At 38.6% G+C, this 15,000-nt stretch overlaps 1 protein-coding gene across 1 annotated transcript in view; it reads left to right on the top strand.

Moving 5' to 3' along the window:
- lrfn1 (leucine rich repeat and fibronectin type III domain containing 1) overlaps positions 1 to 9,014 on the top strand; it is a 121,060-nt gene extending 112,046 nt beyond the window's left edge. Inside the window, exon 3 of the mRNA XM_062059939.1 lies at positions 7,743 to 9,014. Coding sequence (XP_061915923.1) covers positions 7,743 to 8,649 — 907 coding nt within the window. The 3' untranslated portion in view covers positions 8,650 to 9,014. The remainder of the gene's footprint in view (positions 1 to 7,742) is intronic.
- The last annotated feature ends 5,986 nt before the right edge of the window (positions 9,015 to 15,000 follow it).

Genomic DNA, 15,000 nt, shown 5'->3' with positions numbered 1-15,000 from the left:
ATGGGGTTTTTTTGGGGTTGGTGCACTAATTGTAAGTGTATCTTGTGTTTTTTATGTTGATTTAATAAAAAATTTTAAAAAATAAAAACGATACCGATAATAAAAAAAACGATACCGATAATTTCCGATACTACATTTTAAAGCATTTATCGGCCGATAATATCGGCAGGCCGACATCTCTACTTATGACACATTATTTGTGTGTAATATTGGCTGCATTTCTGATGGTTGTTTGCCATGTTGTTCCAGACCACAGCAAACGTTACCAAGCTTGCAAAGATTGTAATAAATCCATTATAAGAAGACAGCCTGCCGTTTCCTTAAACTTGGACACACACATCTATACTTTTGGCCACTCTGAGCCAGTAATTTCCAGGAGTTATCTCATCCTGTGACTAGGGATGATGCTCGAAACCGGTTTTCCCGGTTGTTCGATAAGAAAAGAACAGAGTCCTCGGATTCAAATCCCTTTTTGAGAACCGGTACCCGTTATCAAGACCACTATAGTAAAGAAAAAGAGTTGGTTCTTTATTCGAATCCCTGCGAACGAATCCCTTCCCACAGGAAATGCCCTGTATGTGTATAATGAGTGAGAGGAATGTGGAGATATCCAAATTGTATTAAAGTAGCAACAAGTCAAATCAAAAAAGGAGTGAATCAAAAAAAAAATGCATTTATAATAGCTATATATAATAATAATATTAATTAAACATTTAAAAATAATATATGCAATATAATATCGTCGTTATATAATGTAACAATATTTTACAGTTTAATTAGAGCAGCACATATGCGGGAGGTATTAAAATAGTCTTTGGAATATAAAGATATGATTCACTCACCCTGTGACGCACAAACAGAATCTAGGATACTGGGATCTATTCCAGGGTTCATGTATTCATGCAGTGAATTCATAAAGTGGGGCTGACTTTTTTGTTTTTTTCGTTTTTTAATCCAACACGATTACTTGTTCTCCTCTATCATTTTCCCACCCGGTCCATGGAGTGGAGTGTTGTTCTCGTCTTTAGGTGCCAGAATATGGCCTACAAATGATCACGGAGGTCTTAGGGCAGTGTTTTTCAACCTTTTTTGAGCCAAGGCACATTTTTTTTCATTGAAAAAATGCAGAGGCACACCACCAGCAGAAATCATCAAAACATTTAACTCGGCAGCCGATATTGACAATAAAAAGTCGTTGTCGCAATTGTTGGATATGACTTTAAACCATAACCAAGCATGCGTCACTATAGCTCTTATTTGGACTTTTTTGAAGTTTTCCTGTGTGTAGTGTTTTAGTTCTTGTCTTGTGCTCCTATTTTGGAGGCTTTTTCTCTTTTTTTGGCATTTTCCTTTAGCAGTTTCATGTCTTCCTTGACCTCTATGTCCTTCTTTGTGGGGACATTGTTGATTGTCATGTCATGTTCGAATGTTCTGTACATTGTGGACGCCGTCTTTGCTCCACAGTAAGTCTTTGCTGTCGTCCAGCATTCTGTTTTTGTTTACTTTGTAGCCAGTTCCGTTTTAGTTTCGTTCTGCATAGCCTTCCCTAAGCTTCAATGCCTTTTCTTAGCGGCACTCACCTTTTGTTTATTTTTGGTTTAAGCATTAGATACCTTTTTACCTGCACCCTGCCTCCCGCTGTTTCCGACATCTACAAAGCAATTAGCTACCGGCTGCCACCTACTAATATGGAAGAGTGTAACGTGGTAAGTCTGCCGATCTCCAGACAGTACAGACACTCGACAACGGCACATTATTTGCGGATTATAATTACCGGTTTGCAAAAAATATTTTTAACCCAAATAGGTGAAATTAGATCATCTCCCACGGCACACCAGACTGTATCTCACGGCTCTGTCTTAGGGGGAGAGAAGTGTTTCTAATTCTATTGACACCAAAGACATTTGGTTTGTCATGCAATGGCAATAATTGTTTGTATTTTGGGGTGAATACTGTAAATGTTCCTATTAATGTAGCCCCAGGTATAAAAAAAAATTTTAGGGCGCTGTTTGCAACCTTGATGGACTTTCCAATGTGTTGTAAGCATTATATCCTGCCTTCTTACGGTTTTCAGCACGAAATGACGAAATTACGCCCGTCCGTAGAACCTGCATGCGCATTAGCTACGTGTGTTGTTAGCCTATGATAGCGATTTGGCTTGGTAACGTCGGCTATCACCCGAATTTAGTCGCTTCTTTTGGACTGTTTGTGTCTGTGTGCACGCACTCTCTGCGTGTAGGTGTTCAGTACAATGAGTAATTGGGGAAATTATAGATGCTTTAAAAAAAAAATGTTTTGTTAAACCACCAATGGTAACGTAAGCCAACTGGTGTAGTTCCAATTAATGTCACAAGATGGTAGCAACATTTGAAGCATCGTATGAGCGGCTCCTATTTTGATACTGAACTAATCGACTATGTCAGGGGTCGGCAACCCAAAATGTTGAAAGAGCCATATTGGACCAAAAATACCAAAAAAAAATCTGTCTGGAGCCGCAACAAATTAAAAGCCTTCTATAGGTGATATAATGAAGTCAACACATGATGTAAGTGTCTATATTAGCTATAATAGCCTACTATCAAAATGACTGTGTCGCAGGCTGACAGAAATGTTGAAATGTAATATTTATTCTACCCATTTTTACAACATTGGAAAACATTAATAAAACACAGGCTTCTCGGAGGGTGGGATAACTCCTCTAAATTACTGGCTTAGAATAATAGCCAAAGGTATAGATGTGTGTGTCCAAGTTCTAATGGATTTATTACAATCTATGCAAGCTGGGCTACGTTTGCTGTGGTCTGGAACAACATGGCGCACAAACAACTATCAGAAATGCAGGCAATATTGCATACATATAATGTGTCATGAGAAATGCATATATAAATTAAATACACAAAGGACATAGGAAATTAAATCAGGATGCAGGATGCTTTATTATTGTCCATTCTTTAACATGTACAAGACATATAAGAACTGAAATTACATTTTCGGCACAGTCCCAATAAGAGCAGACATACGTTACAGGGAGACAAGAACAGGACCGCCAACGGATCAGCCACTTACGGCGCTCCTTAAAAAAGGTGGGAAAAAGGTGATATTGGGAAAGAGTAAAAAATACCAGTCAAAGGCTGGACCCTCAGGAGTGGGTCCAGACTGAGTCCAAGGGAAAAAACCTCATTTGCCATAGCACACATAAACAAGTTACATATAATCACAACGACTCGCAACAGGGTGGGGGAGTTGGGGCCCTGGAGGCCGGCCTGCTGCTATAAAGCGCTACTCAGCCGTCCATCACCCCGAAGGGGAATCAAGCGGTGGTGAAGGCGTTGGGTGGGGGTTGGGTGTGTGTTTGTGTATATGCCCATTGTCTTTGGGTGTAGTGGTGTTGTGTCCATAGGCCCGGGGCCGTTCTGCGTGCAATGCAAGCAAAGTTCGACTTCCAGGTGTCGTTGGGGATGGAGGGAGGTCAAAAGCGTCCATCTTTGAGAGTCCTCGGAGATGTTTTCAGAACAGCCTGCTCCTGTTGTTGCAGCGTCAAGGCCATTCGAGGGAGTCAAATCGTAGATTAGGATTTTTGTTTTTCCGCGAGCAGACATTACAATGGTTTGTCTGTTCTATTCGTCCATGTTGGCTCTCATATCCAATTGTTCCCTTTCAACAAGCTTCTCCATGATGTGATCCATCTTGCGATTCAGTTCAGAAATCGCCCCAGACTGTGATCCCACAGCCTGACCCAATCCTTCCATTGCGACGAACAGCCTTTGGGCTCCTTGAGTGGCTGCCATCGTCATAACAATTTGACGATACACCAGAGCAATGCCCAGCCCAATCAGCAGGTGCCTCGCGATCATGGTTCCAAATAGGTAGATGTCTTCCACGTCCTCGATGGAAAGGACTGAAAGGCACATGATTCTCCATTTGTCCCAGGAATCTCTCACGTACCCCGCAGCAATGGTTCCATCAGGGCAGCCAGGCTCCCCAGAACCCTATTTTCCTCGTCGGAAAGATTTTGTCAATTGAGTCGAGAGTCCAGCTAATCAATTCCATGTCTGATGTTTACATTTGGAGGACAGCGCAAAGAAAGAGGCTTCAAAAAAAGTGTAGACAAGACAAAGAGAGCAAGCAAGGAGAAGACGGGAGGAGAGAAAATGCGACCGCCCTCACCAGAGGCAAGACAGAAAAAGGCGCTCAAATATACCTACAAGTGGGGCATAATGATGCAAAATGTACATAAAACTGGCCTAAATAGCATGTTAGCATCAATTAGCTTGTAGTCATGCCCTGACCAAATATACCGGATAAGCACTCCACACAAGTCAATAACAACAACAAAGTTCACCCATGTGCGTTCACGCACAGCATAAAATGTTTGGTGGACAAAATGAGACAAAGAATGAGTGGCATAAAATATGTCTTTCTCTGGCATCGTTGAAGAGAGTTGCACGTGTAAACAGACTACGGTGAGTTCAAGGGCCGCCAAAATGAGTAGGATAAAACGACGCTCGCCAAATTCTCTCATCAGAGAATCATGTTGAATATAAACAGCGGGATTTCTAACAATTAGGGAGGTTTGTGTCATGTTGTCCTCTTACAGAAACCCTATTAAAACAAAAATATATATTTTTTTCTATTTTCATACATTTTTGAAAAAGCTCCATGGAGCCACTAGGGCGGCTAAGCACTGTAAAGCCGCAGGTTGCAGACCCCCGGACTATGTTAACAATTAGTTGACTAATCGGAATATAAAGCGAACGCCTATTCAGTGGCTCTAATTTTGCCAGTGGCTTTAGATTCAGCTTGAGATATTTCTAAGCATTCACAAATATTTAATTGAACTGTGACTGTGCTGCTCTTCATGCTGCTACAAAAATGATAATCAATCAATCAAAGTTTACTTATATAGCCCTTAATCATAAATGTCTCAAAGGGCTGCACAAGCCACAACGACATCCCACATCAGGGGAAGGAAAAACTCAACCCAATGGGATACAATGAGAAACCTTGGAAGGGACGCAGATGTGGGTATACCCCCCCTTGAGTGACCGGTGCAGTGGATGTTGAGTGGATCTAGTTAATAGTGTGAGAGTCCAGTCCTTAGTGGATCTAAAATAATAGTGTGAGAGTCCAGTCCATAGTGGGGCCAGAAGTGGATCCTCTTGTATGTCGACGAGTTGGCAGCGCAGAAACGTCATCAACTGATGCACAGATGAGTGGTCCACCCCAGCTCCCAATTTGAAACAGCTAGCGCATCATCTGTGGTCACCTGATAACCTCTCCACGCAGGAGAGTATCCATGAAATGCATACAACTGCGAAGAAAGGAAGACATTGTTATGATCCGCTGCCCGGATCATAGTCTAAGTTTTTCGAGTCACTTGTGTTTTCTGTTAGTTTTGGACTCCTTCAGTTCCTGTTTATGCACCGCTGAGTTTGTTACCATGGCTACGTATTAGTTTCACCTGCCTCTTGTGTTCGGGATGCGCACCTGTTTGTAATCAGAGACATTATTTAGGCCTGTCTTTGCCAGTCAGTCGGTCTGGCTTCTTTGTTTGCGTCACGCTACTGTTACGTAAGTTTTGCTTGTCTCCTAGCCCCTGCTAGTGATCTGTAGTCTGTGCTAAATAGTAGCCTTAGCTTCCGGTGCGATCGGCACCTTGTTCCGTCGGTTTGTTTTCTGTTTTGTACCTCTTTGAGTGTTAATTTACGATTAAATCATGTTCCTACCTGCAAGTCCTGTCCAGAGTCGTCCGTTTACATCCTGGGAGAACAAACCTCGCAGTAAGCTGCAACCCCATCGTAACAGACATGTTAATTTTAGACTGTCTATCAACATTATCTTGTCTCAAGGTTCCACGCATTAGAACAATATGCAATAATTCATTTACAGAAATATTTGGCTTAACGCAGACGGACTCAGAGCTTCTCGTAAACTGTAGAAATAATCGATAATGATAAATAAATGGGTTATACTTGTATAGCGCTTTTCTACCTTCCAAGGTACTCAAAGCGCTTTGACAGTATTTCCACATTCACCCATTCACACACACATTCACACACTGATGGCGGGAGCTGCCATGCAAGGCGCTAACCAGCAGCCATCAGGAGCAAGGGTGAAGTGTCTTGCCCAAGGACACAATGGACATGACTAGGATGGTAGAAGGTGGGGATTGAACCCCAGTAACCAGCAACCCTCCGATTGCTGGCACGGCCACTCTACCAACTTCGCCGATGAAAACTATACAATGTTTATAATGCAATATAATCATAATATATACAAAAAAAATAATGCAGGTAAACATTTAAAAGGATATAAACTTTTATATATCCTTTATTGTTGAATTGTTTACCACTGTACTGTAACTGGAACCTAAATAACGTTTAGTTATCCCATATGACAAAAAGAGCACAGTACCAAGTCAAATTCCTTGTGTGTTACATATTTCTGATTTTGAGAAATAAACAAACCAAAACATTTTTGTAAGAAAAAATTCAACTTAAGGCCCAAGCTGTTTGTTTACATGTTTTGTTTATTTCTCTTTGCTATTTGGGCTTATTGGACCCTAATTAGAATCAAAACTAAGAATCATCTTTGGATATGATGTACTTAGTCCATAAGTACACAAACGTGTACTTCATGTTTAGTGACATGCTAATTCTTATTTTTACACTTTTTTTTCTCAAAATTTCATTGTATGTTATACTCTTCTGACACCACCAGATGGCAGTATAAGTGTCCACATAAGCGGCCATAAGACCCCAATTCAGTAGTGTACACAATTTTGGAAATAAAAGCTAAAAGGTGCTGTCCACGCATGTGGCCACTAAACCTTTAGAGGTTTTTAAATAAATATTGAACATTTCAAAATCCTTTTTTTTCCTGACGTTGAAAAAAACCAGGTCTTTTTTTTTTGTTTGTTTCTATTACGGCATTTTCGCTTGTTCGTCCGTGCTGATGGGCTTATAGGATAGGATAGGATAGGATAGGATAGGTCTTTATTGTCATTGCAACAAGTACAACGAAACTATGTTTTCAGCACAAAACCATTCAAGATGAGACAAACAAACAGTGCACAGGGTTACAGAACAGGACGCTGATTGGTCGGCACGAGGCGCCCCGTAAAAGGTGGGAAAAAGGTAAAACGCTGGGGAAGAAGATGAGTAAAAAAATACAATCTAGACTGGGCTCCTAAGGGGGCCTAGTCTGGAGTGGGGAAAAACCTCCATGCCATGCACACATGAACATGTTACATTTAATCACGACAATTCGTAACAGCGGGGGGGAGTTGGGGTCCTGGAGGTCGACTGCTGCTATGAAGCGCTGCCAGCCGTCCATCACCCCGAAGGGGAATCAAGCGGTGGTGAAGGCGTGGGGTGGGGGAGGGGGGTATGTGTATATGCCCATTGTCTTGGGTGTGTTGATGTAGTGTTCATGTTCATAGGCCTGGGGGCCGTTCTGCATGCAAGCAAAAGTTCGACTCCAGGTGTCGTTGAGGAGGGAGGGAGGTCAAAAGCGTCCATCATTGAGGTGTCCTTGGGGATGTTTTCAGAACACCCTGCTCCTGTTGTTGGAGCGTCAAGGCCATTCGAGGGAGTCAAATCGTAGATTAGGATTTTTGGTCAAATCGTAGATTAGGATTTTTGTTTTGTTTTGTTTTGTTAGATGTTGCCCATCTAATTTAAAACTGAAACATTACGACAATGGGACAATCGTATTAATTGTCCTCCGCTTCGCTCTTTCAGAATGATCCCGTCCACCAGCAAGAACTTTGTGATCAACGACCTGGCGGCGGGGCGTGAGTATGACCTGTGCGTGCTCGCCGTCTACGACGACGGCATCACGTCGCTGACCGCCACTCGCGTGGTGGGCTGCATCCAGTTCCACACGGCCAGCGAGGTCAGCCAGTGCCGCTTCATGCACAGCCAGTTCCTGGGCGGCACCATGATCATCATCATCGGCGGCATTATCGTGGCGTCGGTGCTGGTGTTCATCGTCATCCTGATGATCCGCTACAAAACCTACAGCGGCCCGGAGGACGGCGGCAAAGCCAAGGCGGGCTCCGACACGCCGTCGCAGGCGGTGAACGGCAGCCGCCAGCGGCTCCACCGCTCCGCTTCCAAGCAGCCTTCGGACGAGAGCCAGCACGAGGCCGAGGCCCCTACGGAGTGCATGGCGCTGGTGCTGAGGGTGGACAATGAGAAGAAGGACGACGCCACGGCGGCCTCTGCCGTCCTGGAGGCGGAGCTGCCTCCGCCGGCGGCGAACAAGACGAAGCGAAGGACAAGCCTGGAAGCGCCGCGCTTCGTCCTGCCGTTCGAGGACTCGCAGACAGACAGCAGCCTAACGGGCTCCACCATGTCGCTGTGCCTCATCGGCCCCAACGCCGGCCCCTCCGAAGCCCCGCGCCTCAAAGACAAAAAGAGCGTGCTCGCCAACGCGGGGCTGCTCCCCAGCGAGCTGGCGCGGACTCGGCACAGGTTCTCCTTCGACGGGGGGGACTACTCCATATTTCAGAGTCACAGTTACCCCCGGCGGGCGCGGACGAGGTGGCACCGCTCCACCAGCCAGCTCGACGCCGAGTCATCGCCCCTCGCCAACCGCGGGGTGACGTTCAGCAGCACCGAGTGGATGCTGGAGAGCACGGTGTGAGGAGCGGGAAACGCGTTGTAAAAAAATAAATTAAAAAAATAGTCAAGCACATGCAAATACGAGCACATTTTACAAAACTGTGAGCCTGCTCAAGAAACACAAAAAAAAAACACATCATCCCGCCTCCCCCGTCATACTCCAGGAGAGGTTCGTCAGCCATGTTCTTTCTTCTTTAACGCGGCAGTGCCTTAATTCTCAGAAGAAAACAAACAAACAAACGTACGAACGGAGGATGCTGCTCACTGTCGTCACTGCCTCTCCGGCCATTTCCTTTCTGTTTGTTTCTAACCGTCTGTGTGACGCGCCCAGGAAGCGTTTGTACGTGTTTTTTCTTTCCTAAAAAAAAAAACTGAAAAAAAAACAAACCAATCTTCAACGTGAACAGCCAGGTATCTTGTTACAGTACGCTCATCATGTTTTGGGTTCTCTTGAAAAAAAACAAAAAAAACTTGTGCACAGAAGACACGAAGATACGAGGACACGTATCAGTCCGACACCAGTCTATACAGTAATAACTTCAGCAGTATTTTACACCTGCGGATTTCTAGCGACAAAGAGCGGAAGGAGCCCTTCTCGGACTGGACGATGTGAAAAAGCTAGTGGTCCAGATGTGACTGTATATCATCTGGCTGGTCTAGATCAAAAGACCACGACATGGAAAAAAAGACCCTATATAAGTATATTCAAACATTGGTGTATGTGTACTAACTATGTAAAGTAAGCAAGTCATATGTCACATGACTTTTTACCAAGCATTTGGGTGTTGGCTGCAAGTTTTTACATTAAAAACCTGTGTCATCACACAGCTATCTGTCCAGTCCTGGGCCTCACGTGTTGATGTTGAACAGCTTTTTTCACCGGCGCCGCATCAAAAAGGTGCGGGACGCCATGTTGAGTCGATGAATATTTAATCCGGGGCGGGACTATTTATATCCAAAGCTTGCCGAGTGGACCAGGGTGGTGAGCAGAGAGTGGAAGGACAGGGGACATGATAACTGGATGTTAAGTGGATGAGGCAGCAGTGACTAACAAGATGTAGTTGCGGTTTTTCCCCCGCCAGAGGGAGACAAAGCTGAGGCAGTAATTATTGCCTTGCTTAGAGCGAGGGTGTCCTAACTTTTTCCACTGAGGACCGCACACTGACAAATCCAAGTATGCAGGAGCCGTATTTTACATTTTCAAACCTTATAATACAATATACAGATTTTATTTTTAACTTCAGTTAAAAGTTTAAAAAGTTTAAAAATAAAAATGTCATCAAATCAGTCAAATGTCAACGTGGCCCGCCAGAACCAGTCAAATGTAGTTCTGGCAACTCGGAAAATTTTATTTTGGCAAGATTAGCAATATTTTGCAAGTATATCACTCAATAATATTTTCAATTGGTACTGTTTTTTAACCATAACATACTCTACATTTTTAGGAAAGCATATAACGATGAGTTATTTCTCTCAAAATAAGGAAAAACAAAATGTGTTTTAAGCACAATACCAGTCAAATTTAATTTTGCCTTCTTGTAAAAATGTATTTTGCAGCAGTAAAATTTATTTATATTTTTTTATAAGATGTTGTTCCTGTAAAAAGTTATTTCTGGCAACTCTGAAAATTGTATTTTTGCAAGATTGTCAATATTTTGCAACTATATCACTCAATAATATTTTCAATTGGTACTGTTTTTTAACCATAACATACTCTACATTTTTAGGAAAGCATATAATAATGAGTTATTCCTCTCAAAAAAAGGAAAAAGCAAATGTGTTTTAAGCAGAGCACCAGTAAAATTTACTTTTGCCGTTTTGATTGATTGATTGAAACTTTTATTAGTAGATTACACAGTACAGTTACATATGCCGTCTTTTAACATTTTGATTTTGCAAAATGTACTACTATTTTGCAACAATGTAATTTATTTATATTTTTATAAGATTTTGTCCCTGTAAAAATGTAGTTCTGGCAACTCGTAAAATTACATTTTTGCAAGACTAGCAATATTTTGCAATATATCACTTAATTATCTTTTTGAACCATAACATACAGTACATTTCAATGCTTATTAGGAAAGCATATAATGATGAGTTATTCCTCTTAAAATAAGGAAAAATAAAATGTGTTTTAAGCACAGTACAAGTAAAATGCACTTTTGCCGTCTTTTAAAATTTAGATTTTGCAAAATATACAACTATTTTGCAACAATGGAATTTTTAAAATATTTTTATAATATTTTGTTCCTGTAAAAATGTACTTCTGGCAACTCGTAAAATTACATTTTTGCAAGACTAGCAATATTTTGCAATTATATCACTTAATAATATTTTCAATTAATTTTGTTTTTAACCATAAAATACTGTACATTTCAATGCTTATTAGGAAAGCATATAATGATGAGTTATTCCTCTCAAAATAACAAAAAATAAAATGTGTTTTAAGCACAGTACCAGTAAAATAAACTTTTGCCATCTAGTAAAAATGTTGATTTTTCAAAATGTACAACTATTTTGCAACAATATCATTTATTTATATTTTTTTATAAGATTTTGTTACTGTAAAAATGTAGTTCTGGCAACTCGTAAAATTACATTTTTGCAAGACTAGCAATATTTTGCAATTATATCACTTAATAATATTTTCAATTAATATTTTTTTTAACCATAACATTCTGTACAATTCAATGCTTATTAGGAAAGCATATAATGATGAGTTATTCCTCTCAAAATAAGAAAAAATAAAATGTATTTTAAGCACAGTACCAGTAATATTAACTTTCACTGTCGTTTAAAATTTTGATTTTGCAAAATTTACAACTATTTTGCAACAATATAATTTATTAACATTTTTTATAAGATTTTGTTCCTGTAAAAATGTTGTTCTGGCAACTCGTAAAATAAAATTTTTGCAAGACTAGCAATATTTTGCAACTATATCACTTAATATTTTCAATTAATATTTTTTTTTAACCATAACATTCTGTACATTTCAATGTTTATTAGGAAAGCATATAATGATGAGTTATTCCTCTCAAAATAAGAAAAAATAAAATGTGTTTTAAGCACAGTACCAGTAAAAGAAACTTTTGCCATCTAGTAAAAATGTTGATTTTTCCAAATGTACAACTATTTTGCAACAATATCATTTATTTATATTTTTTTATAAGATTTTGTTACTGTAAAAATGTAGTTCTGGCAACTCGTAAAATTACATTTTTGCAAGACTAGCAATATTTTGCAATTATATCACTTAATGATATTTTCAATTAATATGTTTTTTAACCATAAAATACTGTACATTTCAATGCTTATTAGGAAAGCATATAATGATGAGTTATTCCTCTCAAAATAAGAAAAAATAAAATGTATTTTAAGCACAGTACCAGTAAAATTAACTTTCACTGTCGTTTAAAATTTTGATTTTGCAAAATGTACAACTATTTTGCAACAATATAATTTATTAATATTTTTATAAGATTTTGTTTTTGTAAACATGTAGTTCTGGCAACTCCTAAAATTAAATTTTTGCAAGACTAGCAATATTTTGCAACTATATCACTTTATTATTTTTTTTAACCATAAAATACCGTACAATTCAATGTTTATTAGGAAAGCATATAATGATGAGTTATTCCTCTCAAAATAAGGAAAAAGAAAATGTGTTTTAAGCACAGTACCAGTAAAATGTACTTTTGCCGTCTTTTAGAATGTTGATTTTGCAAAATGTACAACTATTTTGCAACAATATCATTTATTAGTATTTTTTTTTTAAGATTTTGTCCCTGTAAAAATGTAGTTCTGGCAACTCGTAAAATTAAATTGTTGCATGACTAGCAATATTTTGCAACTATATCACTTAATATTTTTTTTTAACTATAAAATACTGTACAATTCAAAGCTTATTAGGAAAGCAAATAATGAGTTATTCCTCTCAAAATAGTAAAGAAAAAAAGTGTTTTAAGCACAGTATCAGTAAAATTAACTTTTGCCATCTTGTAAAAATGTTGATTTTGCAATATGTACAACTATTTTGCAACAATATAATTTATTAATATTTTTTATAAGATTGTGTCCCTGTAAAAATGTAGTTCTGGCAACTCGTAAAATTACATTTTTGCAAGACTAGCAATATTTTGCAATATATCACTTAATTATCTTTATGAACCATAAAATACTGTACATTTCAATGCTTATTAGGAAAGCATATAATGATGAGTTATTCCTCTCAAAATAAGGAAAAATAAAATGTGTTTTAAGCACAGTACAAGTAAAATGTACTTTTGCCGTCTTTTAAAATTTTGATTTTGCAAAATATACAACTATTTTGCAACAATGTAATTTATTAATATTTTTATAATATTTTGTTACTGTAAAAATGTAGTTCTGGCAACTCGTAAAATTACATTTTTGCAAGACTAGCAATATTTTGCAATTATATCACTTAATGATATTTTCAATTAATATGTTTTTTAACCATAAAATACTGTACATTTCAATGCTTATTAGGAAAGCATATAATGATGAGTTATTCCTCTCAAAATAAGAAAAAATAAAATGTATTTTAAGCACAGTACCAGTAAAATTAACTTTCACTGTCGTTTAAAATTTTGATTTTGCAAAATGTACAACTATTTTGCAACAATATCATTTATTCATATTTTTTATAAGATTTTGTTCCTGTAAAAATGTAGTTCTGGCAAATCGTAAAATTAAATTTTCGCAAGATTAGCAATATTTTGCAACTCTATCCCTTATAATTTTCAATTTATAGTTGTTTTGAACCATAACATTCTGTACATTTCAATTCTTATTAGGGAAGCATATAATGATGAGTTATTCCTCTCAAAAAATGAGGCAGAAGAAAATGTGTTTTAAACACAGTACCAGTAAAATTTACAAATTTACAACTATTTTGCAACAATGTAATTTAATAATATTTTTATAAGATTTTAATCCTGTAAAATAAATGTCAATGCTTGTTGTGAAACCACAACATGATGACAAATTCCTCTTAAAATAGGGATTTGCCAAAACAAAACTAGTAAAGTTTTGTTTTGGCAGCTCATAAATTTGTAGTTTTTGCGAGACTAGCTACTATTTTTCAACAATATCACTGAGTGACATTTTTGATTAGTTGTTTTTTTTTTTACTAAAATGCATTTCAATGCTTAATAGGAAACCGTAAAATGATAAGAAATTCTAATCTTGTTTCTTGCAAAATTAGCAATTATTTTGCAACAACATCCTTTGATAACATTTTCAATTAGTTGTTTTTTGTTTGTTTTTTTACTATAAAATATGTTTTAATGCTTATTAGGAAAGCATAAAATGATGAGTTAATCCTCTCAAAATAAGGATAAGGAAAATGTCTTTTAACTTTTCTTATGATAAAGTTGACTTTGGAATATTTAGGGCTGGATTTGTTGCACAGGTGGCATCCTGTGACAGTTCCACGCTGGAAATCACTGAAAGCGGCCCATTCTTTCACAAATGTTTGTAGAAACAGGTGAAAGCCAATATCTAAGTTACATTTAAAGCAGTGTAGGTGGCACTGGGAGCAGGTGGGTAAAGTGTCTTCCCCAAGGACACAACGGCACAGACTCGGATGGCGGGAGCGGGAATCGAACCTGGAACCCTCAAGTTGCCAGCAATGGTAATTCATCGCTTTCCGACAATATCGATCACGACTGAGCATTTTTGTCCTTGTAAAGATATCGTTTCTTTTTGCTCACAGATGGTGCAGGTGTGTCCTGGTGAGTATCTAGTGGGCTCCGTTGCAGATTGATGTTGTTTTACTTCCTTATAACGACCGTGGAAAATGCGCCGCTGACTGTTTGTCATGTAGGAGAGATAATTGTGTGTCTTCTTCCTGTCTGTGGTCATTACTCAGCGAACACAGCAGAGAACCTGCTCGGCTGAGCTTTGCAGGTGGGTCGAGCCGAGCCAATAAAGTGGAGCTTTGTGCCTCGTCAGCACTTCTTGCTGCAGAGACGTGCCTTGACCTCGGTGAAGGGGCGGAGGATCTTGTTCAATCTTTAATGTATGCTAATGTGTTGGAGGAGAACGAGCTTGAAGATGCATTAAGTCCAAAGTCATCGGTTTCCTGTTTGGGAAGTCGGCGCTCGCCCTTTTATCTCTTGTAGAGATAGATGCTGGTCAGTGGAGCTAAAAGGGCGGTGGCTATACGTAGCTGCAAAATATAAACCATAGAAGTGATGGTGTACCACATGACCATTGGAGGTTTATATATACATATAGATGTGTGTGTGTGTGTATATATATATATATATATATATATATATATATATATATATATATATATATATATATATATATATATATATATATATATATATATATATATATA

The sequence above is a fragment of the Entelurus aequoreus genome, linkage group LG10 (genome assembly GCF_033978785.1).
Source record: "Entelurus aequoreus isolate RoL-2023_Sb linkage group LG10, RoL_Eaeq_v1.1, whole genome shotgun sequence".
In the NCBI taxonomy this organism is placed as follows: domain Eukaryota; kingdom Metazoa; phylum Chordata; class Actinopteri; order Syngnathiformes; family Syngnathidae; genus Entelurus; species Entelurus aequoreus.
This window is presented reverse-complemented; position numbering and strand designations above follow the sequence as displayed.